The sequence below is a fragment of the Tympanuchus pallidicinctus genome, unplaced genomic scaffold (assembly GCF_026119805.1).
Source record: "Tympanuchus pallidicinctus isolate F22 unplaced genomic scaffold, pur_lepc_1.0 scaffold9, whole genome shotgun sequence".
In the NCBI taxonomy this organism is placed as follows: Eukaryota; Metazoa; Chordata; class Aves; order Galliformes; family Phasianidae; genus Tympanuchus; species Tympanuchus pallidicinctus.
In genome coordinates this window covers 1057409-1083547 of record NW_026294813.1, presented here as the reverse complement: position 1 = coordinate 1083547, position 26139 = coordinate 1057409, and the positions used below count along the sequence as shown (strand labels likewise).

General features: G+C 39.3%; 1 protein-coding gene across 2 annotated transcripts in view; it reads right to left on the bottom strand.

The window, feature by feature from the left end:
* Window positions 1–24988, bottom strand: part of SCAMP1 (secretory carrier membrane protein 1) — a 41680-nt gene extending 16692 nt beyond the window's left edge. Inside the window, exons 1-5 of one of the 2 annotated variants that reach the window (XM_052670205.1) lie at window positions 24763–24988; window positions 9601–9678; window positions 7638–7709; window positions 2388–2486; window positions 2023–2134 (exon numbers count right to left, since the gene is read on the bottom strand). In XM_052670205.1, the coding sequence (XP_052526165.1) occupies window positions 2023–2134; window positions 2388–2486; window positions 7638–7709; window positions 9601–9678; window positions 24763–24819 (418 nt within the window). In that variant the 5' untranslated portion in view covers window positions 24820–24988. The remainder of the gene's footprint in view (window positions 1–2022; window positions 2135–2387; window positions 2487–7637; window positions 7710–9600; window positions 9679–24762) is intronic. The other variant, XM_052670206.1, reaches the window with a different exon arrangement.
* Between the last annotated feature and the right edge of the window lie 1151 nt (window positions 24989–26139).

The following is a 26139-nucleotide window of genomic DNA, read 5'->3' as shown; positions in this document are numbered from 1 at the left end:
AATTACTGTGGAGTTTCTTCTATGAAAAATATTGACAACAATTCAGATCTTTACTTGGCAGTATATGATCGTTTCTCTCAGTTTCAAGAGTAACAGAAAAACTCAGATATCTTCAAATAATTCAAGTTACTAATGATGCTATTTGATATGCTTTTACAAGCCAGCGCCAGTTTTCAACTAAGACTGAAAGACAGCATAGTAAGATGGTTTGATATTCTGTGTATCGCCATTCTAAGATAGTCATGTTCCAGTACTGAATCAGAAGCAAAGATCTAGCTCAGATTTATTTAATTCAGAACATTACTACCTCAAGACCTGTGAACATAACTGCACTCGTACTGTGGGCACATCACTGAAGACATCCCAGCGCACTGATGGATTTTTTAAGACCAGCCAAATGAACAAGCTGAAATAAGAAGCAGTACACTTCAGCCAGCTCACAAGCAATACTGAACAGGACACGAACAGAGAAGACCAAAGATGTGGTATTGAGCAGACCTATCAGACTTTAAGATCTTACAGCTGCAGGCCAGCTGTATAAGATGAGTGTCCTAGATATGCAGCCACCATTTTGAACTAAATGCAAATATCCACAGTATTATTACAGAACTCCCTATTCTGCAATCAAGACACCGCTACAGCACTTCCAAAGCAGTTAGAATGAGAGCACAAAAGAAAAAAACAGAAGGAAAAGTGTATTTTTCTCAGTCACAATGCACAACTCATGCTTTGCAGCATCTTTTACTTGGGCATTTGCTAAAAATTTAGCATTCTCCTTAAAGCTTTAGGAGCTCTCATTTCTGTTCAGCCTTCTTGAAGAATCCTTTACGCGTTCTTTAAGCGCTTCAATGTAAACAACTGAAACTGGTAAAACAATAAATACAGCTTAAAAATACTCTGAAACATGCATCAGGTATTAGACTTCTATTCCCTGAAACAGAGATGAAAAGGAATAAAATTGTCACAAAAGACAAAAGAGTAATCAATTCAGACCAACAATGCAAGTTACTGAAATTATATGAAGGGTAATATGGAGAAGTAAATGAAAAAATAAACCAAAAAATCATTATGTTGGAGGACAGGTAGAGATTTAATGAAGACAATGAAAAGAGTAAGTACAGAGAAAATAAAAATGGTTTTATGAAGGGAATGTGACTCTTTTCATAAGCAGATCCTAGGGTATACAACATGCTAGAAAATTCCCTGTGAATTTGAATTACTGTGTGATTATACATACAGAGGTGTACAATTCTATTTCCAAAGGAGCAAATAAAACCTCAGAGAATCATGTGAAAATAAAACGGACAGAAATCAAGGTGCAAGACAAAAGACCACACAAAAGTCACCCTTGCACAAAGTGTTTTGGGGTATTCTTATAATTTCAGTCTAAATTTATTCCTTTTGAAAAGGAATAGTATCCTCAGCTAAATCTTCAGTGAGGAGAATATAGCTATCTTCTCAATTGTGAAATTGCAGTATGAAAATTGATGGTGTTAAACAGCACAGTTACAATTTGTGACAAAATGAGATGCAGATCTTGATTATGGATTCTGAAGTTTCATATCAAAGATTAATACCTTCTTTCTGCTATTTGCATAAATATTATACCCAGAACATACTAAAAGATAAGAAAACGCTACAAAACTGAGATGTTCTAGAGGATTCTATAGGATTCCTCTACAAATTCAGAGGAGAAAAAAAAAAAAAAAGGCATTCTACAGATGAGGTTACTTCTGAAAACATTCCACTTCTATTAAATAGAATTGCTTGGAGATTAGAATAAAAATAACTGACAGCTGAGGCTAATATGTAACAAAGGCCACATTTAATATTACTGCTGTGAAAATTTGCACTGTACAAGCCCATTTTTACTGGATTGTATGAACTTTTTCAAAGGAGATGAATTTTCCAGAAGAGATTATAAAAACCTTTTCAGATCTGTTTTACAATGTCACTATAAAGCAAAAATGGCTGCTTAGAAGAAATTAAATCCTGCAATTAAAAAACAATTTTCATGCATACCCCCCTGCTGGTTGAGACTCTGCATTTCCCTTTCTCTGCGATCCAGTTCAGCAGCTTTTCTTTCCAATTCTTCTTGACGCTTTAGTAGTTCTGCCTGGGCCAAGGCATGCTCCTGAACAAAACAGACATAATTAGATATCGATTATGTACAAAAATAAATATTCTAAGCCTACCTCACATAATTAAGCGTTTCCAGTTCTGCATAAGAGTAACTTTGTGTTGCATGGAGTAACTGCTTATGTTAAAGCTGTATTAATTTTCATAAATCAGCAGGAAAACAATACTTATTTATAGAAGACTGTTCCAGAAGCATGTTACATAATTATATTTAAAAGGAATCTAGTGCCTGAAAGTTATAGACAAACCTTTGCAATCTGAGTGTAAGCAGGTGGTTCTTCTGTTGGTTTCATTATTGCTGGCTGAGTACTGGGTACATTAGGCATTTTCACATTTCCTGGAGGAGCCTAAGAATACAAGAGACAGTTATAGGGAAAGAGTCTCCTATTCTAATAATCATCTTTTCATTAAGTTAGTAAGATTTAACACAACTGTTCTAAAGGAAGTGTTACTGATAAGTTGAAAACCTGATACGCTGCCTGCAATATTTATTACCTTCAGGAAAAAAGATAAATAGATTTTATGATGCAGTGTTTTGCTGGTTGTTTTTACACTGCACTACTTGCCACAAGCACACGAAGAATTTTAGTAATTACTAGAAAGAAAATACAATTCTAATTTTGTTCAGAAATGGACATGGCAAAGGACAGTTATTAAGAGAACTGTTGGATTTGCCAGTGATCTCATTCTCAAACATTATGTCTACAGTAATGTCTTCCAGAAGACTATACTACCTGCTTACTTGGAGAAACAATCCACTGTATTACACGTTCAAATTCAGGATCTGTAACACATTGTTTAACTATCTCAGTAGCACTTAGTGCAGCATCTAGTTTCAGGTACCTGTGTCTCACATATTGGTCATTTTCCATATAACAACATTTTCCAAATAACAACAACAAAAAAAAAACAGTTTACAAGAATTTTTTTTTAGATGATCAGGGTTGAGTTGTTTTTTGTTTGTTTGTTTGAAAGCTCAGATGGCTGTTTTTCTTTGTATTCCTTTTTGACATCTTGGCTTTCGCCACATCTCTCATGTCAACCAATGACTATAAATCCCAGGAAATAACTATTGCCTCAAGTTCACATCATAATAGAGCTACATTTTCATAAAATTCAGTTGATTTTTTTTTTTTTTTTTTTTTTTTTTATGCTTGGGGACAAATGTACAGTTCACACCTATCTTTGTGTACAGCTTGCAGTATGAAAAACTTTGCTACTCTGTGATCCTGTAAGACACAGAACCATAGTAAGACAGAAATCAGTAACAAAAATATGGTGAGGAGTGTGAATAAAATACAAAATATTTGAATCAGAAATCAACTAATACCACTAAGGTGGGAAATCATAATCTGGTCCATTTTGTATGCACTTTTCCCAATCATCTTTTGAAATACACTTCAATACTTTGAAGAGAAATCAGCATGACAAAGGAAATCCCACCTGTATATGTAATACTGCAACATCTTAGCAACATAGTTGTTTCCAGCATTTCTAAAGTATCTTTATACATTAGCTTCTAACAAAATGGAGAGATACCAGAGGTTTCATTCTCTCTCAGAAATGGTGACTTAAACTTTTCATCTTATAAAGATTATTCATCATTTTAGGATAACAAATTTGACTAAAGATTGTTAATACCACTACTCCTTATGTTGGAGTATTCTTCAACAACAACAAGAAAAGGTCTTTTGCGTGAGAACTATGAAAACCAGGTAACTACCAAGAGTTCTATCTTCTACTTAAACACAAGACTCAGACTCTGCACAAAAACCTACTGAACAAGAACTCCATACGTTATGTACTGTATAAGAGAGCAGTGCTAAAGAAGACCCTTCCAGAAGTATGACTATTATAGCTTTGCAGCCAAAGTAATCAAAGACCTTGAAAGCATAACCGACAGCAGCTGTCTGCTAGACTATGGACCACCTGCAGCCTCCATAATGATTGCAGCTGCCTTTCAAAGGCACCTGTAATACTGTTTAAAGGTGGATTGGTAGACCAGAAAATATTTGAACAATTAATTCAAAGATGCTTATCCTTTAAAGATACATCATCCAAACAGCCTGCAGTGCTGCTGATGACTGAAACACACACATACGCTCGTAAGTAAAGGAACTGTTTTTAATGCTCACTGAAGATGTGCAGGCTCTACTATATGCTAGTTATAATTATCTATACAGCTTTTTGCTGCTTACTATGCATACAAGCACAGCTGTGAAGAAGGTTGGCCAATGAGGTAAAGGCTCCATGGAAAAAATGAGATGGAAATAGTAATTTGGAGCTGTGGACATGTAGCCTGGAATATTGCTGCACATACACTGACATGGGGTAACAGCTGCCACATCCAGCAGTCTCAGACTGTGGACTCCTGTGGGACTCTCCCTCCACCTGGGAAATTTCCTACTGGTAGAGCCCAGTGCATGCACCTCAATATCCTGAAGGCTCCCTGTTTTAGGCCAATGAATGCTGAATACTGATGGAAGGCTGAACATGTACTCAAGGTTCACAAAAATACACACTCATTCTGAAAACATTAATACGGCCAACTAGCCAGGCAGGGCACTAACTTTCTTAAACAACATCCCCACAGAACACTGACAGGACTATGGTAAAACATAGATGCACACAACAGTGTGCCACTCCTCCCCTCTCAGAAGAAAGAGGAAGTTAATACTGCAGACATCACTACCTGGGGGCACGGCCACAGCTACAGGCACCTAGTTCACTCACCCCAGTCTCTCGAGCTGCTGGTTCCCAGACCTTGCAGCATAGAGGCAGCTGAGTGAAATGTTACAGAAAAGTAGTTAAGAGGGGATTTTTTAAAAGCTGCAGTGATTAGATACAGGGTTCTCCCTGTTGACAGACTGTCCCTGTCTGATAAGAAAGCAAGAAAGAAAACAACAAAGCCAAAACCTCCTACGCTTAGATTTTTGTCCTCTGCCTAGCCAATAAAGAACTGGAATCATCTTGAATCCTATGAAAAGCTTTTTCTGAAGTATGACAGCTGTCACTTTTCTTTCCTCTACTGCAAGGCCAACTGAGGTACATTCCAGTTCACGCTTTAGCAACTTCCCATTTCAGTTTTCTTAATACTCTGCCAAATACTACCTTGATTCCAGCAATTTATTACTGCTCTAGAGCCTATTTTATTGAGCATTCAAGTTTAAGACACTTGCTTTGATTCATTACTTGTAAGAAATTATTCATCAAGCTTTTTCCTATGTTATTAACTTCTGTCAGTATTCTTATAACCTTAAAGATGGTGGAAGCTTCTTCCTTCTGTGAAAAAAGTTTCTCAATTAATTCTGTTAACAGTTAAGGCAACTGTTTTGCCTTAGAGCTTGCCTCAGAGTTTCATGCTTTCTTGCCAGAGTTTAAACTCTTTAAATTTTCTTCAGAAATAACCTCTCTGTTTTCAAATGCTGTCTAGCCCCAGGAGCACACTTACTGTATGCTTACTGTTTAAATCAAAATCAGCAAAAAGTCAACATGATTTGTCTCCTCTCAGGTGGCATCTAAATGGCTGCTGGCTCTCCTATGCTGTTACCTTCAAACTAGAATAAGTACATCTACCCCATAAAATAATGCTATTGAACACTTATCACTTATTATCACTTGCTGTAGCTAGTGCACAGTGTAAGAAAACAATGATAGAAGAGTTTGTAAGAGAGTCAGAGGTGATGAGGAAAAAGAAAAATCACATATCTGCTTCAAGATCAGTAATAACTTCTCACCGGATATTTCTACCTTCTAGATTGCTGTAAGTTAAGAATAAAATTCCAACACGAATCACTTTCTGGCCAACATCTTCATAAGCTACAGCTAGTTATGTTAACATACTAGTATTTCTTCATCAAGAACAGAAATAACCATGCACTTTTTTGTACACCGTTGTATCATAACAATTACTTGTGTTATCATAATTTGCATATAGGGAAATGAACTTAATAATTCCAATGTATCTGCAATGATAGATACTCAGAATTGCTCTAGTGTGTTTTTTTTTAGTTTATTCTTCAAAGACTAACTCTACGTGCTATCATCACAGGCATTATAACCCATCTTTTGCAGGTTAATGGAAAAAGTATTGTAAACACAAAACCATTTAAAACAAAGGCTGCACTAACTCTTCCTATTAAACTAAGAAATCATTTCTATACCTCCAATCAAAGCTAAGAAGCAGTGAAGAAAAGTCCCACGGCTACTTAGAATCAAACAACCAGAATATCCAGCTGCCCTGGAAAATCAAAGCTTTAAAGTTCCAGAGTTTCTTAGAAGCAATAAGTACGTCCTCAAGCATTAGCACAGTACTGCTAATCAGGAGGACTGCACAGCCTGAAACAGAAGTCCTGCTAGCATTCAAGATCTCTTATTATTGGACCATCACCAGCAGTAATGAGAATACAGAAAAGAAGGGTAAATTGCTATTTGCAGTCAGATATTACCTGGAACCACTTGTCTACTTTATAGCGGCACAAATAATTTATTTTCCCTGCAAATGCATTTTCTAATGTTCAGCAATTACTGGAGAAACAGAAGTTCAATAAAGTGCATATAGGGCAAACAAAAAGTAGGGAGAACAGAAATTAAGCCTTATCGCAAACAGGGTACTCAAGAGTGTTCCTTCATACATGTAAACAAAATGTTCTGAGAAGTCAAAGCAACTGCTCATTAGCCTGTAGACAAAGCAGTAGGACTAAGAGTTCTGTACACAGTTATTAGAAAGTTATTCCACAAGCTCATTTTTTATTACTTTCCAAACACAGATTAAGCACAGGTTTTCTCTATCACCTCTTATAAAATCAGCTCAATTAGGAATTCAGCTAACTTCATGTAAAAAGCCCAAAACAATCCTAATAAAATCCATTCTGGAACATTAGCTTACAGTAAGCTCTTCACAGTTTCATGTGATAAAGCATTCACAACTTGTTGCACTGAAAAATCATATAAAATGGCAAAGCACTATAAAAATATTCTCATGAGACACCATCTTCTCATAACACCCCACCTGCAGGAAGTAGAACTGCTGCACAGCCAGAGAGCCCTTTCACCAGTTGCATGCATTCAACTCTTCCTTTTGTATATGACTACTGGACTGCCTGTGAATGCCTGATATTGCCAAAAATCCATCAGAACCAATTTTGCTTCTTTGTGCACAGAACAGTACTAAATAAGCAGAACAGCATATTCTTTTCTCCTGTGTTATTCTGTTTTTTATAGACACAACTTCCAGCACTAAAAGCGCTGAGGCAGCTTTGAAAGCAATGCCAGATTCACACACTAGCTATCAAGTAACTAGCTAACCATTCACTATTAGAACTGTCAAGCACTGGAAGATGCTGCCCAGCAGTATCACATAGGATCTCCATCCTTAGATACATTCAAAACTCAGCAGGAAAAGATAAGCTAAGCAATGTGGTACACTGACTCATTTTGATTAGAGGGTTGAAGAATGACTTCCAGAGGTCCATTGCAACCTGTCACATGGTGCTTACCGGTTGTTTTTCCAAGTGCTGCTGGGGATTTGGGTAGGGAAGAGAAATATCTGACTGACAGCCTGGATGAGACTGAGGAGGCATTAGCAGAGAGAAACATAGCCTTTTATTAAAATTACCTTTTAGAAGGACTTAACACTAATTATTCAGATTTGTATTGCAAGAACTGCACTGACCTCTAGCCATCACTGGATAATAACCTATTTTACACAACCAACAGTTGGCCAAGGGAACTGAGTTGTCCATTTCTATAGACACTTTACTACACAGATCCATCCATATTCTTTCATCTTGACAAATACTACAAGGTACTTATATCTTGAAATTCAACCCACAGCTTCTCATGGTTATGCCAAACTGCACTTACTGGATAGATTTTTATTTCAGTGTTTTGCTGTCAAAGCTGTAATGAGCAAAGAAGCAAATGAATATGACCTTCCTTGAAGGCAATAGGCTGGCAAGAGATGAATGCTAAAAGGAACATCCCTTAAGCACATCTCTCCATAAGCATGAAGTACTGTATTTATCAGTGAGACAAAAATTTTCAAAAGAAGTCAATTGTAACTAACTGATTGGTCTGGTTTTATGTCCATTGCTGGAATGACAAAAGAGGGGGAGCTATTCAGGAATTTACTGAATATATGCCTCTAAAAATACAATACTCTTCTAATGATTTTTTCAGATTTTTAATATATACATTTCCAAGTGCATGCTATATGCATGCTATACCCAAGCTATGAAAAACTGAGGAAATTTGTGATGCTGCAAATCAGGAGAAAAAAAGTCTGGGCTTACTTAATATTGCTGCATGTTCTACCTACATCTCATTTAAGAGATGACACAAACGTGTTCAAAAAAAGGTGCTTTCAGTCTAATACTGTAATACTATATGACACCTTACAACTGTGTTGCCAAGACAGGGACACCAACATCCCTGAGTGGCACTTCCAAGATCTGCCACAGAAAATATAAGCTTGAATTTGAAAAACATAGTATTTTATTGTTGGAAGTTACACTGATAGATAGTAATTATCCATACATTATGCACATTTCACAGAAGATCTTCACTGTCAGAAATAATCACTTAAAAACGTTACAGAATCAAATCTATTGAGAGAAGACAATGTGGAAACTACACGAATTGCAATGTTGTGCTTCTCAGGAATAAATTACTCCTTTTATAACAATAAAACTATTCAGTCTGAGGATTATTAGTTAAATTCAACGTTTTATGTGAAAACGATACTTTCTTAGTATGCCACACTCATCTGAGTTTTAAAGAACTGAAGAATTCAAAAAAGCACAAAGGACAGACTATCAGAAACCTCACTGAACAGAAGAAAAACAGTTTTGCTCTGGGTCCCTTTCAGGAAGCCCTGTTGCAAAAGAGATCAAAACTCACTCAAGTTAAGCCCATAGTGTATCCTTCAACTACCCTTCAAATTGCTGTGGTTTAACCCAGCAGGTTGAGCACAACACTGCTTTGCTCACTCCCCCCTTCCCCAGTGAGAACCCGTTAAAAAAAAAAGTAGAACTCATGGGTTGAGGCAAAACTATTTACTAAGATAGAGAAAAGGTTAACAATTATGACATTTACACATTAACATATTAAGTCAGTCATCTAATTCTGCTCCCTCCCATCTCCCTGGATCCTTTGCTGAGAATGGCCTTGGCTCTGTACAACGCTGTTTAGCAGACAATTATGAATGCTAGCGTGTTATCAACACTGCCCTTCTCCCAGAACCAAAACGTGGCATCGTATCAAACACTCTGAAGAAAATGATTCTACCCTACCTGAAACTAAAACTAACATACTTTGGAGATGGTATGTCCTTACAGATCTTCCATTATCTCCAGCTAGCTCTTCACATATTAAACATAACTGTTCCAAATTCTGAAAACAATACCCTACAAATCTTACCTAATAAGTTCAACAGCACACTTAAGAAATAAACATGCTTACTGTTCTTGAATCAGAGAAAGGATTGTACTCATCTAGTCCAGGGGGAACATTTCTTGTCACTTGAGTAACCGAAGGATCCTAGAAGACAAGACAGTTCTGTAAATGCACAGACATGTATGCGAGAAATGAGACAACACTTACACATCACATAAAATTTAGCTTCTGTTTAACGAAAAGTTATTTTCACAAAAAAAAAAAAAATACAAAAATTTGTAAATATCCACCTCTTCCTCTAAGACTGACATCATTCTATTCAGAGCTTCTTCCAAATCTAGATTAACACAAACTCCATCTGTCATGCATTTAATTCATAAGGAAAACATGTTCTCAGCAGAGAAGGGAACAAAACAGCACGCTGCTATTTTGACTGTTAAGTCTCCACAACTATAAAACCAACAAAGAGCACAACAGAAGAAAAAGCTTGGTTTAACTTTGGACTTTTCTACTTAGAAGAACCTCCAGGAGGTAGAAAAGGCACTTAAAAAAAAAATGATGCTAAGGAAACAATCCTCCACAACAGAAAGGTACTTTTGCTTCAGCGTCTACCTGAACTGGTAGATTTAGGAAAAAGGGCCTTTATTTTTTTCTCTCCGAACAACTGCACAGTGAGGAACACAGCTTAATATTTAGCTTTATAAATTAACAACAGGAGTTAAACATTCCTGCAGTAGAGATAGGCAGGCTTGGTTCTGCAGAAGCACTCACTTATCAGAAACCAGACTTCATATTCATATAAATAAACATTGTACTTACTGCACATGGTACTTTGTTCCACATATGTAATTTCTCTGGTTTAACTAAGGTTGTTTTTTTCTTAATCTTCAGATACCAAGAATGGATGAAAGGGGGCAGACTGTTTTTTTCTTTGAAATTAAGAAATTTACTTAGTCTACGTGATAGCTTCAGTTATGTTTACACAAATAAACTTACAATATTTCATATGTATAGCAAATATAAGCAAATAGCTATAGCACTTCGGTTGATTTTATGTGCACATCTAAACCTTTCCTTATTTTCAGTCCAGTTAAACATCAGAAAAGCTAAAGCTGATTAAGATTGGGAAGAAGATTAAGTACTCACATTTTTCTATTTTACGTTATGTACTTCTATTTACATTTCCTTCTAAGACAACTAAATTTAAGCCTTTTATATGAAATATTAAAGAAATACTTCAAGTGTAGCTTATTCTACACTTAGGTAAATATATAAACCATTGAACTATTGAAAAATAAATTCTAGCTTCTTAGACACAGCATCCGCTACAATACTAACTTTGTGTTGACAGTAGCTGCTTTATCTAAAATGTAGGAATAAGTCTGTAGTTTTATGGTCTTCAGTCTATTTTTTTCACTAGCTACAGTCACAGACATTAAAATAAGAGGCATTTTAAAACTTCACTCATAAAAAGTATAAGACAAGAAAAGTATTGCTTCAAAAATAATTATATTGGATATTTTAATCAAATGTGTGTATATCTACATCAAAACTACTGTTTCTGTTCATATAGAATGCTACCCCTTTTGGCTAAAGCATACATTCAGCTGCAAAGCAACATTTTAACAGTGACTGCACATGAGTTAACCTCTAAGTGAATAAAAAAATTTTACATGCACTTAAAATTCTCTTTCCTGCATTTGACTTATGCAATAATTAGTGAATTTAATAACGTAATCCTGGTGACAGTCTCCCCAACACGTTCATCGTATTTTCAGTCTTGCTCTTATGAATGCATTGTTTCAACTACAATCTCATGAAATCTTGCATGAACTAACAGAATAACTAACTTCATGTAACTTCATGTCCTTTCTTTAAAGGACTGGCACAAAATACCGCGCAGCTGAACAACAAAAGCAAGAGAGAATATATGGGGGAGAACAGTTGTTGTCAAAATTTGAACACACTTCATTTGAAACGTTCAGTTAGAAGACAGATAAGAAAAACCTGACACCTGAACATCAATTTACTGGACTTGCTCGTGCAAGATCTTTATGGAAGAGCTTAAAGTGAATACAAATAAAGCAATGTCATAATTCAATATATTTGAACTATGGGATTGTAGAAAGTTTTATACATCTGAAAACTATTATCTTGCTCAGGTGGGTTGACCAAAGCATGCAGTTAAGCTCCCACCCAGTTACTCACTCCTTCCCCACCGTGATGATGGAGAGACCAGACAGGCAAAAGCAACTTGTCAGTGTCAAGGTAGAGAGTAAATGAGGGAACAGGGAGAGGAAAAAAAAAGAAAAACATACAAATCATGCAAGAGCAACCACTCGCCATCCTCATCCTGCAGAGGGATACCTAGCCAGTCTCTTAGTAATGGTTACTCTGGATTCCTTTCCATATGCTACTGCTGAACATAACAGTACAGTGCACGGACTATCTCTTTTGTCAGGCAGAGTCAGCTGTCTGGCTCTCTCCTCCCAGCCATTTGTCCACATCCCCAGACTCCTCTCAGCAAAGAAAAGTAAGAAACAGAAGGCCATGATGCTGTGCCAGAGCTGTTCAGCAGCATCAAAAACACTGTTACCAGCACTGTTTTGGTTCCATTCCTAAAACACAGCACCAAACAGATTGCTATGAGAAAAATTAACTCTTTTGAAGCCAGAACCGGGACTATTCTAGCCCTTAAATAACATGAAACCTAGTACCATAATGTGCCCTAATCACAGAAAGGCTTGATCTGGAAAGGACCATAAAGATCACTCCAGGTCCAACCCCTTGTCGTGGGCAGGGCTGCCAACCATCAGATCTATCTGGCCTTAACACCTCCTGTGATGAGATATATCCACAGTTATATCTCGTCACCCTCCGTAATAAAATCTCCTTTTAATATCCAGTGTAAATTTCCCTACTTTTTGTTAGAACTATTCCCCTTTGTCCTATCACTATCAGATCATGTAAAGTTGCTCTCTCTCTCCTATTTATGAGCTCCCTTTAAGTACCGGAAGGCTGCAATGAAGTCTTCCCAATGCTCTCTCCAAGCTCAATAAGCACAGCTCCCTCAACCTTCCATTGCAGGAAGCGAGCTCCTGGCTTCCTCTGGACCCACTCCAACAGGTCTATGTCTTTCTTGTGCTGGAAGCCCACTCCTGGACACAGCACTTCAGATGGGTCCTCACAAAGACAGAGCAAAAGGGACAGTCACTTCCCTCTCCCTGCTGGTCACACATTTTTTAATGCAGCCCAAGGTACTGCACGCCTTCCAGGCTACAAATGCACACTGCTGGCTTTCAGCAAACTTCTCATCCACCACAACCCCCAAATCCTTCTTCACAGGACTTTCACTCATGCTTTTAGTATAGGATTACTTCAACAAATGCTCTCAAATCATTGCCTTTTCCAGTGTTCAAGTGTAGACACAGACGAAACTATAGATAGCTGGCCATCAGCTATGAACAAGAAGACAAAATTATTAAACTCAAACAGCAATTTGATTTAGTTGCTTCAAAAGCACACTTCAACACGCATGTGATTCAGCAGTGCATTCATTACTGATCAAATAATTCAGTTTTAACTAGAAGATCACAGGCTCATGAGACAGTCACTGTACAGAATCAGATTTCAAGAAAAAACAGGAAGGATGTGAAGCGGTCACATCAAATTTTGAAAGGCTGTCTACATTTACAAATTAGATATGCAAACAATAAATGTCTGATGAAAAAAGCCTTCTTCTAGTGTTTCAGAGATGAATAGGGAAAAACTCTTAGATCTCTTCACACTGTGACATTCTAACAACGATTTACAAAAATGACAGGAAATCCCCGCTCATTGAACTAAATAAGTTCACTACATCAAATGCCTTAGTTCTAGACATAAGTTGCATGTACAAACACTCTATGTAGTCCTCTAGCAGAAACCCATTCTACTTCTAGAACCAACAATTGCTGCACTTCTGCCAGATATTGCCACTGTTTGCAAAATTAACAACAGTTCTGAAAAAAATACAATGACCCAGAAGACCTTCAACGTCAGTTCCATGTAAGAAAAGTTCCCTTATGTAGTAAAAAGCCTGCAAAGGTTATTGCAGTTCTACTGAAATACATAATTGAATACCATCATGCCAAGTTTCTGCTCTCAGAATCTGGACTTCAGTATAACTTCAAGGCCTGATGTCTCTCACAAGCTGGAAGACACAAGTAGAAGTAAGCCAGAGATTACAGTGAAAAATACAGTAATCTCACAGTTGAAGGAGGCAATTGCCATCATGGAGATCAGACTCTCTCCTATACTTACTGACCGAAATGTTCTGTGATGCTAAGAAAACCAGCCTCAGGGCTGGAACAAGTTCATCATAGCCTGATCATTAAGTGAAAGCTACTGGACTTTCTAAACATTCACAGTGAAGTATTGATGCCAACAAAAGCTACATTTCATATTTCAAAACAGTACTTAGAATACTCTGAAAAGATCAGACCTGACAATCCAGAGAACACACAGACTTACCATGCACCTTCTCACCTTACACTCATTACATCTCACTTCAAAACTAGAGTGAATGCCTACTCATCTAGATGCAGGGAGAAAGACTGAAACACTCATGCTCACTGCTGCTTAGTAAGAAAACATCTAATTTAGCAGTTTATCAGGGTTTGAATAATGAACAAGAAATGTGAATGACAAATGTTCACTGAACACAACACTGGAATAAAGTGACATTTAAATGAAATTTAACAAATCTGAACAAGACACACGTATCCTCCTGGTTAAGAAGGTTAGAACCATAATATTCCAAACAAACAAGGGAATCTAGGCTGCTATAACTTGTTTTCCATATTTAGTATTCTACCTAGATAATTAAGTTAAATGCATTATTTGAGCTGTTCTACTTTGTTAACATGGAGGAACAGAAAAAAAAACCAAAAAGATAAGCTCCACTAAGTGATAATACGCACACACAGACAAAGAGCAACAGCAGGATTGGAACCACCAAGCATCCAGAGACCTCAAACTCAGTGATAATAACTAGATAACTCCAAGAAGATTTAGAATCTCTGGGATGTTTAAATATCACATGTCAGCCCCTGAACAGGACAACTACATAACGCTTACAATGAGAAGGACATATCCTGGAGGATTGCTCCCCATCCATAATGGTCCCAGCTCTTGCACTGACTCCATGCCACAACTCAATTTTCCACAGACACCCAGCCAGTCCCAGCCCTTGGTTCTTACAAGACAAATGCCAAGAATTCCCTTCTTGCTTACCCAGCTTACTGTTCCCTCTTTCCACTTAACTTCTTTCTCAAGTCTTACCTCACTCAAACCTCCAAGTTTAGCCACACCAACTGAGAAATACAATTTCAGAACTGGCTGTTTTCCACACTCAGATACTCTAAGCTATGCACTGGTCACATACAAACACTTCAGATGATATTTTCAACATCTGAATTAGCTTGGAATATTGGAATTTTAAGAAACCAGAACAACCTAATTAACGTTTTCCACCTTAACTTTCACTTACTTTTTGTAACCTCTCTCCCACAGTATCAACCTGAAAAGATTAGAATTACTTTATTTGTGTCACCAGGAGTCAGGGGTAAGAAGCACCCCAATACTTACATTAAGAATGGGAAATCAGAAAAACCACAGTACATCTTTAGTTCACATTTGCAAGAGCACTTGCAGAATTGCTAAAAATGCCTCCTGTACTAGCTTAACAAATTACACTCACGTGTCCAGTTGGCACAAAGGACTTATTAAAAAAGGGTGCACAAAACCACCTATCTACAAATTAAGGGGAAAAAGAAAGAGAAGAAAGGTTGCCTGAGCCACCCCCATGCTCCATAAGAGAGCATGTGGCTGAAATGGAGTAGAACAATCTATTCCATACAAGTTTTTACAGCTTTTTAAAAATCAAATTGAAGAGAATAGAGACTTCTGTTGTCTAGGAGACAAAAACTAGTCATCTGCTATAATTTTCATTAATACATCACAGATGAACAAATTAAAAGACTCAAACTAGATACTAGATGTAATGATTCTTTGTATTACTGTTCACTGGGAACGGCTCCAGCATTGTTCCACCATGATTAAGATGCCCTGATAGCCCACCACAGATTAACTAATTAAAGACTCAAACTAGATATCAGATGTGACGATTCTCTGTGTTATTGTTCACTGGAAAGGGCTCCCGCATTCTTTCACTGTGACTAAGATGCTCGGATAATGCACAATGTGAAAATGTTCTGAAAAATGTTACCAGCTAAATTTATTTCGCTATTCGAAACTTCAATTTCTTGTAAGGCAGCCATCTGAGTAGAGAACTAGGAATTCTCCATCCTGTAACGTGTACTTCAAATTGTTTAAAAAATAAAATAGAAGCTAACAATACATTTGAGAAGGTATATTTCGGTGGCTTTTTTTCCCCTCTTAAAGGAACATAAGAGACAGTGATGTTAAGTACACCAGATGTCATGATTAATTTAGTTCAGTATGCTTTGATTCCAAGGACTGTCAAGTAAGTAGAAACAACATCTCATTGGAGAGATCAAGAAACAGAGCAAAAACACACACTCTAAACACCGATTTGGATAGGGATTATGAAGATTTCACAATGCATCAGCAACTCAAAACAATAACTTCAAATTAAAATTGTGTAACATACAGAGAATTACAAAAACCTGAAATAGGCATAAGTGCATAAAACACTTTTATTAGGAAAAGATAACTGCCTCTAAAACAGGTAAGGTTTTAGGTGGTAGGAAGGAAAATCTTTAACACTAGTTGACAAGTGGGAGTAAATAAGACAACTAAATTTCTTTCACAACTTGGATCACATTACCTGGAGAGCAGCACATCAAAGTAATATAACCACCATGCTATTTGGTAGAACAGGCAACACTAGAATGCTGCATTTAGAAGTGACAGCTTTTTTAATTTTCTCAATATACACAGGATTCATAGGAAAAAATCAAAAAGATATCTGAATAAACTGCCAGAAGTACACCTGGTTAACCTTTGGAGAAAAAAGAAACCAAGGATAAAGCAACGGACTAGGAAAGCAGAAGTGGACTTTTAAAAAGAATTAATTTTCATGGATGAAGTCAGGGCAAGAAAACAATTCATCAGCAACATAGCTACTTGAATACAACTATGGAATAATCAGCAGCTACATGCAACTCTAGAGATTTTTATTTTCAGGGTTTCAAGGTTCAAGGGAAAAGGATCACAGAATCGCAGAATACCCAGGGTTGGAAGAGACCTTAAGGATCCATGAATCTCCAACCCTCTACCACATGCAGGGGAGCCAACCTTCCCATTTAATACTAGACCTGGTTGCCCATAGCCCCATCCAATCTGGTCTTGAACACCTCCAGAGATGGGGCATCCACAACCTCTGTGGGCAGCTGTTCCAGCACCTCACCACTCTCATAGTACAGAACTTCCCCTGGCATCCAACCTAAATCTCCCCTCCCTCAATTCAAACCATTTCCCCTCATCCTGCAGTTACCAACCCTTTCAAAGAGTTGATTCCCCTCCCCTCTGTAGGCTCCCTTTAGGTACTGAAAGGCTGCAATGAGGTCACCCCGCAGCCTTCTTTTCTCCAGGATGATCTGTTAATGACAAAATTGGTTTCAATCCATGTAGAGAAAACAGTTCTCATCAGAAAAACTTCTAATGGTAGGATTGATATAAGGTGGCTTCACCTTTCTTGTACCATCATATAGTCTTTGCCCTTTAGGATCTTCAGAAATTACTTCCTCCTCCCTGCTTTAATATTAACAGACACCATCCACCTTTTACTGAGGCAACTTTTTCAGCATTCATCCATATTTACTTTCACCCAGCTATGCATTTTCCCTTTTGCCTTCAAACTTGGAAGGAGGTTCCAAGAAAGCAAAAGAAATTCAGCCCCAATGTTATCCTTCTAACTGCTTAACATGCTCAGCAAAGACACTGCCTTCAAAAAACCTGACCCTGTACAGACATCCAGACTGGTGAATACACTCTGGTGAAATCGTAAGATCAGTAAGTCTTACTGAATCAACCTCAGCCAACTAGGATTTCTTAGACCTACCAATCCCACTGAAAGCTTCAGCATTTCAGTCCAAAAAAATTAGAACCCTTCCCCATTTTAGACTAAATTTACTACTGATCAATTGTAATGGGTGTAATTCAGTATGAACTTTCAGTCTCCATTAGGTCTCCCCTCTTGTGACTGTGCCCCCGGATTACTTTGTAGTCCATGCTTCAATGCATGAAAAGGATCAACCTATTTCAATACAAACTCTTAACTGTTTATCACAGATTATTTGCTATGCCCATTATAAACATACATAATACTAACTACATACATTCTGCCAAGAATGCTTCCTGAGTTTTGTTCAACACCTGCTCTCTGCTAAGTACTTCCTAAGGTGACATGATCAGCTCTGAAAACTAGGCAAAAAATGTGACAAAAAAAAAAAAAAAAAAAAAAGCCTGTAACTATCTTCACCGGCCTGAGGGTTTTATGACTTCTTGATCAAAAAGAGAACTATGTACCCCATTCCTCATGAAGGAATAAGCTCTCTAGAGCAATCAAAGCCACTACTCTTTCAGCTGAAAATCTCTATATGATATACTTTGCTTCCAAAGAACACTCTTGGAGAGTGAATTGACAGAGCTTGCTTTTTGACAATAGGAAGAAAAGTGCATTTCGCTAGCAATGGATATCAATGTTTTTCTTCTCCTACATTAACAGCTGATTCTGAGCTCTTAAATAAGGAACCAACCTTTGGAAAATCATATGTATGTGTTTCTTAGTCCCATAATACTGTCCAAATTCTGATGATCAAGCCTCTGAAATTTCAATTTGTACTTGTTCAATAAAAACTTTGCATAAATCAAACAGCTTAACTCCACAGAGACTTTCTCCCTGTTCATGCCATAACAAGTCGCACAAGTGTCAAGAAGTTATTCATGTTTTGATGTAGTGAAAAATAAAAGCTCTTCATGCTTTATTTCTCCCTTCGTCATTATAAACCCAAGGCAGATTGTAGTTATAGGAATTTCACAAGTGGTAAATCAAGACTTGTACATTTTACTGTCTTAATAGTATGGTAGGAACTGTTTACGTTCAAGAGTATAAAGGAATCCTTAAAATATATTGTTGTTGTTGCAAGACATTATCTACGATTAAATACAGCTTAATGTGAGGAAGAACTGCCTTGAAGGGTCCACATGTAACACCAGGAAGAATTAAGGACAAGTGCAGAAATAGCCTTTGTTTTGCACCTACTGAAGGTACACATAACTGCCAGAACAGTCCATTCAAAATTCTTATCATCTCCACAACTGATCAACCATTTCTCTTTTAACCTGTGCCTCTCTCTACCCCTCCTTCTCCAAATGACATTCAAAGATTTTCACTACAGAACTACCAGAACACTATTAAACAAAATACTGCAGAAGTATTCAGCTGGTTTTCTCTCACTTGGCTCTCAAGCGGTGCGCATTGTAGGACATGTTATCCGACAGAAGCACAGCTCTGAAGGATTCTGAGCTACTAAGTAAACCAAATTCTCCATCTCTGAAACCAGACAGAATATCGCTGGTTCCCAACACCATATCAGCCCCATCTTGCAAGAGAGTACTAAGCAAGCGTTATGGTTTCACAATGATGGACAGCTGAACTCCACCACACTGCTCACTCACTACACTTTTCAAAGGAATAAACAGAGAAAATATAGAGGAAGAAAAAAAAGTTGAAAGGCTGAAATGGAGAGACCACTCAAATTAGATCATTCTCCCTACGCTGTTTTGTTTTGCCCATGATAGTAATTTATTGCGCATTGTTAACATTGAGAAGCTAAAAACAAACAAAATCACCTTCCTCCCATTTATCCTATTCTACCTCATCCTCCACCAGGAGAAGAGGAACAAGGGACTTGTCAGCCCATAATGCTTCATCTCTGCTGCTTCTTTATGGCCGCTCTCTCAGTCCCTGCCCCAAGGCAGGCTGCTTCCCACAGGCTGTAGCACTGGCCAGGGTCTGCTCCTGTGAGGGCCCTACACATGCTGTGCCTCCTCCAGGGCAACATCCACTGTTGCAGCACGTGCTCTTCCATGGCTGCACAGGCTGATCTAACCCTCGTGGTGCCCATGGGCTGCAGGGGAATGGCCTGCTCTTCCATAGGCCTTACCTGGGCTGCAGTGTCGCTGCTCCACGCCTGGAGCACTTCCTGCACTGACTGTGGCAGCTGTAGAGCTGATTCTCTCCTGTTTCCTCACCCTGCTCTCCCAGTTGCTGTTTAACCGTGCACTCCCAGAGCACACCCAGCGTGATGTATGGCTCAGATCTGGCAGCAGCAGGTCCCTGTTGGAGCTGGCTCTGACCTGACACAGGGCAGTGCTGAGAGGGGCAGTGCAAAGAGGTCATCCCTACAGCTTTCCTGATACCAAAACATTCCCACACAAGCCCAATACAAGTATCACGTCTCTTAGCTGTTCTAAAAAACTCACTCCTTCCTTAGCTATGAAGGGTACAGCGTACTCCTCTTTGTAATACTGAAGTCACTCTACATAATGCAAAGCTAATACAAATCTAATACTTTCAAACGCTGAAAATTTGGGAAAATGCAGCTATAATCACTACTGAGTATCAAACAAGACACAGTAGTTCTCATTCATGGTGCAGAAACACCACTGAGGAAGTGCACTCTTGAAAACTACTTACTATGTAGGCCTTCTAAAGGGCACTTTGAACATTATTTTCAGCATTAAATTATGTAAGACTGAAGGAACTTGTAGTCTTCGAAAATATGAAAGGACATCAGATAAGCAAATCAGAAAAGCATTTGTAGTTTACGTCCCTTAATAATTTAAAGAAACACAAATTAATTGGGTACATTTTCTAATTACCTAAGAAGAATTAAAACAAAGTTAGGCATATAGGCATACAAAACTTCATGTAATTAGGGTCCTGATCCTTCACAAGCAATTAAGTTTTCCTTTTCTTCAAGGAATGCAAGTTTCTTTCACTTTAGCTTCACTTAGACAGCAGCAGTGAGGTGCAAGCTGTGCAAGCTGTACAGATAAGTTCTGCTGCAATATAAGCCACCAGTCATCAATTCTCTGGTACTCTAGCATCAGATCTTCAGCTCATCCTTCCTTCCAAACAAGACAGAAGATTAATTTGTTCTCACATGAGTCAGATTAACTGCAATATCCAAATTATCACTGGAACTAGCTCTGTTGTGAAGTTAAGCTCTAATGTATACTTAGCTTCAGTGACTAAACTAATCCTGTGACCTCAGTGGGAGCAACTCAGGCATCTAATGCCATTTTTAGATGTCTTAGAGAATCTCAGACATCTGTATAAGAAGGGTAGTCATGACAGAACTGCAGAAGACTTTGAGGAGCAGTAACCATTGTTTTTTGAGGAGGTTAACCATTGTTTGGATAATGTAGCGAAAGGCAACAGCAGATATAGCTGCTTTAAATTACCTAAGAATGATAAACAAGCCAGTAAATAAAGAATTGCTTAATCCTTTCCAGGGGATCCTGGCTCATCAAATTCTCCAAAGGAGAGGATTTCCAAGTAGAGATGCTTCTCTTGTAGCTGCCAGCCTTTAAATGAAGTTAGGGAGCCAGGCTCCACCCTTCCATTCACACAGGTGAATTGCTTGCACCTGTGCTCCCAGGGTTGACTACACCCCTTCACAAGGTGTTCAATCACTGGTTCAGGCTGTGACCTCACAGTTCCAATACAGATACCTAATCCAAAGAAACTGCTTCCAAAACTACATAATTTTGAAGGTTTCCACGCTTGCAGGCTTCCAGACCATAACTGAACAAGCCAAGCAGTATTCTGTTCAGTCTCCATACGTATCACTTAGTTGTTTTTAGCAGGAGGCTACCATTGATATTTAAACACAAACACATCTTACTTTTCAGTCTTACCTTAATTTAGTATCAAATACCTGCATCTGCTCAGAGCTCTCAGCACAGCAGGGGAAGTGACCCAATCAGATGACCCATTACTTTCACGGGACCTGATCCTGACCTAAACTTGACTTCCTACCTTGGTCTCAGCAGGGCCTTGACTCCAAACCGAACACAAGAACTGTCACTGGACCCACTCTGCTCATGCTGTCTGGGTTAGGTGGGATTCCACCATTTGTCAGTGAGAATGTTACCAAACCGGAGTTCATGCACTCAAGACAGGAGAAGTACTTCACAGAGAAGGAAATAGAACAGCTTTCATTATTAGCTCATTTTTATGATGCTTCAAGTCACACTGTGTATGTATTTACAGTGCTGCTACATCAAATTATAGAGAGATGATCACACCTTCACTTGCATGGTACATAACAGCATTTTCTTCTGCACAATTCTAATGTGATCACGAGCTTTCTAATGCAAGAATGCTATTTGTATTTTTGTTTCATCACTCCTCATATTTCTAAATGAAAGATCTCCTATTTTGGTTGGTATACATCAAGGGAAAAACTACTTGTACAGAAATACTCTGATATCAAAAACATAACATCCTTTGGATTCGGTTTGAAGACCTTTGTTTTTTAATGTGTTACCCTTTTTCAAAAAGAAATGTTAGGTGTTCACATATATGCATCAATATGCCATGATCAATCCAAGCAAGCAAATACTTGATACGAGAAATTCTATTTTTAGACTAAATCCATTTAGTTCCAGTTAGTTAGATGCCAAAAGAGAAACATAATTTTAGGTTTCAGAAAGCAGTAACTACCCATGCTAACCATGAGCAAACTAGACATTTCTGTCTTCCCATTTTCCCAGTCAGTATCAATGAAGAATCTCCTCTGAAATCTTTTCATTAAAAGGCATGAGAGCAGTCGCAGGAAACTAGCAGATCACAATTAGCAAAATCTAAATACTTCAGAGAAAGCAGGAGCTGTCATCAAACCTGGCAGCAACTCTTCATGTGATGCCCCTTCCTCCTTTCTCTGTCACACTACTTTGTGATTTTACACAGACATAGAAAGAGCCTGCCAACTTAAGGGAACTTAAGTAATCTCGCAGACAAATAGTATGAATAAATTTGAATACAGTGTTCAGACAACACAATCTAGGTCATCAAGGCCTATCTGGAAATTCTGGTTCTGTGCATAAAATATAATAAAAGACATAGCCCATATTATAAAACATGTAGAGTAACCTGAAATTCTGACACATGTACTTCAAAGTTGTCATGCCAACGAGATGACAATCAAGGTTTGGCATATTGAGGAGGCCTTCTACCCCTTCAAGTAACTAAGTATGTAACTAAAGGTAAGCAGCATTATTTTCTGTCTGCAGTTGAATGAGAAAGAAAATAGCAGAAACCAGAAGAAGCGGGGAAAAAAGCCCTCCAAGAAAGAAAAAGCATGAAGCTTTCCTAAAACAACTTCTGCAAGAGAGAGAAATCCAGAACCCTGTTCAACAAGGAGGTTCAAATTACAGAGTTGTTCTGGAGTATTTTTATTGTGATACAGTGCAGGTCTTGCCTAACAGCTACAATGAAGAGAAACTAGAAAAAAACATCACTTTAAGCAGTGTCTTCAAACTAAGTATGGCCGAGGTAGGTTCCCAGCTTAGGACTCAGTAACACTGCACAGGACAAGTCCTCTCCAGCCTGGAGAAGGCAAGGCTCCGGGGAGACCTTATAGTGGCCTTCCAGTACCTCAGGAGGCCTACAGGAAAACTGGGGAGGTACTATTTATAAGGGTATGCAGTAACAGAGCGAGGGAAATGGCTTTAAACTGGAAGAGGGTAGATTTAGACTAGATATTAGGAAGAAATTTTTTGTTGTGAAAGTGGTTAAACACTGGAACAGGTTATCCTGTTGTGATGCTGTGGATGCCCCCTTCCTGGAGGTGCTCAAGGCCAGGATGGGGCCTTGAGCAAACTGATCTAGAGGGAGGTGTCCCTGCCTATAGCAGGAGGGTTAGAACTAGGTGACCTTAAAGGTGCCTTCAAACCCAAACCTTTCTGTGATTCTATGAAGTCACAGGGCCAGTAAACGATGCAAAGGAAGCTGTTTCTGCTTTGGGTATCCATACGCAATAAATTTGCTATATATTGCTTTCGCACAGGAAAAGAACCAGCTACTTTTGTTGCTGAAGACACGTTCTAGAACAATGACACCTTTTTGTCTCCTGGTGCCAGGAAGTAAAGAACAGAGCTCATAGCCATTGGTGCCAGTCCAAACTACTGCTGGCAGCAACCCATGTGCCTGGACTTCTGTTCCCCTAGAAACATCCCTGCACGGTGCACAAAGCGAAGTAAAAACATAGTGGTGAGCCCAAATAACAAAATATACTAAATCTTATGAGAATAAAAACTAAACTAAGATGACAGACTCCAATGAATGAACCAGACAAAAATTTATGCTTTCAGCAACTCCTTGTGCAGGAGTACAGTTGTAGTGTGACAGATCAGTTTCTAAAAGGCTTAATTATTTCAGCCATGTCACACTGACATGCAGTACTGTATATTATAAAGTGCCCACGAGATAAAAATGAGGCATACAAGAAGTTTGGTGAGATTTTTTAAGCACCTGGAAAAAGAAAAAAAAAATAAAAAAATCAGACCAACCAGACTCAAACAATAAAGAGCTGATGAGGTGGGAAAGCATTGGAGAGGTCAGCTCACCCTGACCACATCGGACAGAACAGAGGGTAAAGAAACAATTCCCAGCAGCGTGCCAGGTCAGGAGAGCAAGAACCGAAAGCTCAGCACACATTGTAACACAGCATTTTAGAAAGCAGGGCAGAACCCAGCCTCTCCCTCAGCACCCTGCGCGCTTCAAAAAAACGCAGCAAAGCAGGTAAGCCCGATGAGGGAAAACGAGATAAATCCACGGCATTATGTGGGTCAGCCGATCAGAAAGAAAAATACTGTAGGGTATCACACGCACACACACATCTGCAGACATTACGTGAAAAACAAAATTAAGAGGGAGGTGAGAACTGGAAAAAACAATTCCTATTATTCCAGCTGCAGTATGGACGACGAAACACAGAAACCTGAACTCCTGAGAGCATACGCCCGTTCCCAGCGCTTCCAGAACGGCTGCTTTCCCTGACAACACCCCGAGCCGCCCAGCCCCACGAAAGCGACTCGGGCCAGCAGAAGCCTCCGGGGCCGGTTCCTGCAGCGGGATGCCCCAGCACACCGCCCTCCCCGCCCGCTTGCCCGCCCGCCTGCCCGCCTCACCTTGAAGGGGTTGTTGAGGTCCGGGTCGGCGAAGGGGTTGCTGTCGAAGTCCGACATGGCGGGGGCTGCGATCTCCGGGTGGCGGCGGTGGTGGCGGCGGCTCTCGCCCTGCGGCGCCCCACACTCGCCGGCTCGCGAGATGCCCCCCGCCCCGACACCAGCTGCAGCTGTGGCCCGAGCCCGCCCCCTCCGCACCTACCAGCCACCGAGCGCCAGCCTCCCAAAATGGCCGCCCCGGAAATGGCGTCGCCGGGCGGGACGGCGCTGTTAGCGGGGGAAGCGGCCGGCCGGGAGCGGCGGGGAGGTAGCGCGGCTGGGAGAGCCCATGCGCGGCGCGGGGGAGGTTGGAGGCTGGCCGAGGCACCCCCGAGAAGCTCTTCTGATGTGTCCACCAGCACAAATCCTGAATTTTTCTCTATGCCTTCTAAAGAAATTATTTAAGTTTTCGTTAAAATGCAAAAAGAGAGGGTTGAAACTGAGGCCTGAAGTCTGTCTGAAAGGAGCTGTTGCAGAGTAAAATTGGCTTTCTCAGTGTTAATTGTTATTTTTTTCTCCATATAACAACCACAGGCAAACTTTGGGTATTGTTGTTTGGGGTTTGTTGAAGGCTGACTCAGAACAGTAACGCATAGAGTCACAGTCATAAAGGTTGGGGAAGACACCAAGATCAGATAGTCCAACCACCACCGTCATGCCCGCTGAACACGATCCTTATACGTGTACATACAAGGGCAGGGCCATAACATCAGAGGCACACATGGTGCAACAGCAGCAGAGGCTGAACTTTCCCACCAGCATCCCACTCTGTGTTGTTGCCGTGTGACAGATGCAGCAGAGGGGCACTCTGACAGAATGGCATCTGACACAGAACTGCATATGAAACAAACCTATGTCACTGAATTCTTCTGTGAGGAAAACATGGCACCCATTAACATTCATCAACATTTGCTGAACGTTTATGGAGACAAAACTGTGAATATGAGTGCAGTGAAGCAGTGGTTGGTGTGTTTCAGCAGTGGTGGTATTGACAGCGGGTCACCTTTGCTGCTGCAGATTTCTGCCAGCACAGCACACAGGCTCTTGTTCATCGCTGGCAAAAACACATTCCTGATGCTAGTGACTGTGTTGAAAAAGAAAGTTTTCTAGCTGAGAATGTGCTCTGTCACATAGTGCTGTTGTGTTCTTGGTATCTGCTGTATTTCCCCTGTAAATCAACAGGAGGCATTGTTTTTTGATTGACTTACATATTTTAGTGGCTCTACTTTTGTTGTTACTCCCATCCTGAAATGGCATTCGCTGCAATGGTGTTGTTCATCAGCGAGTCAAGAAAAGTCCTGTGTGTACAGGAGGATTGACTTTGCATGCATCGGTAAAGAA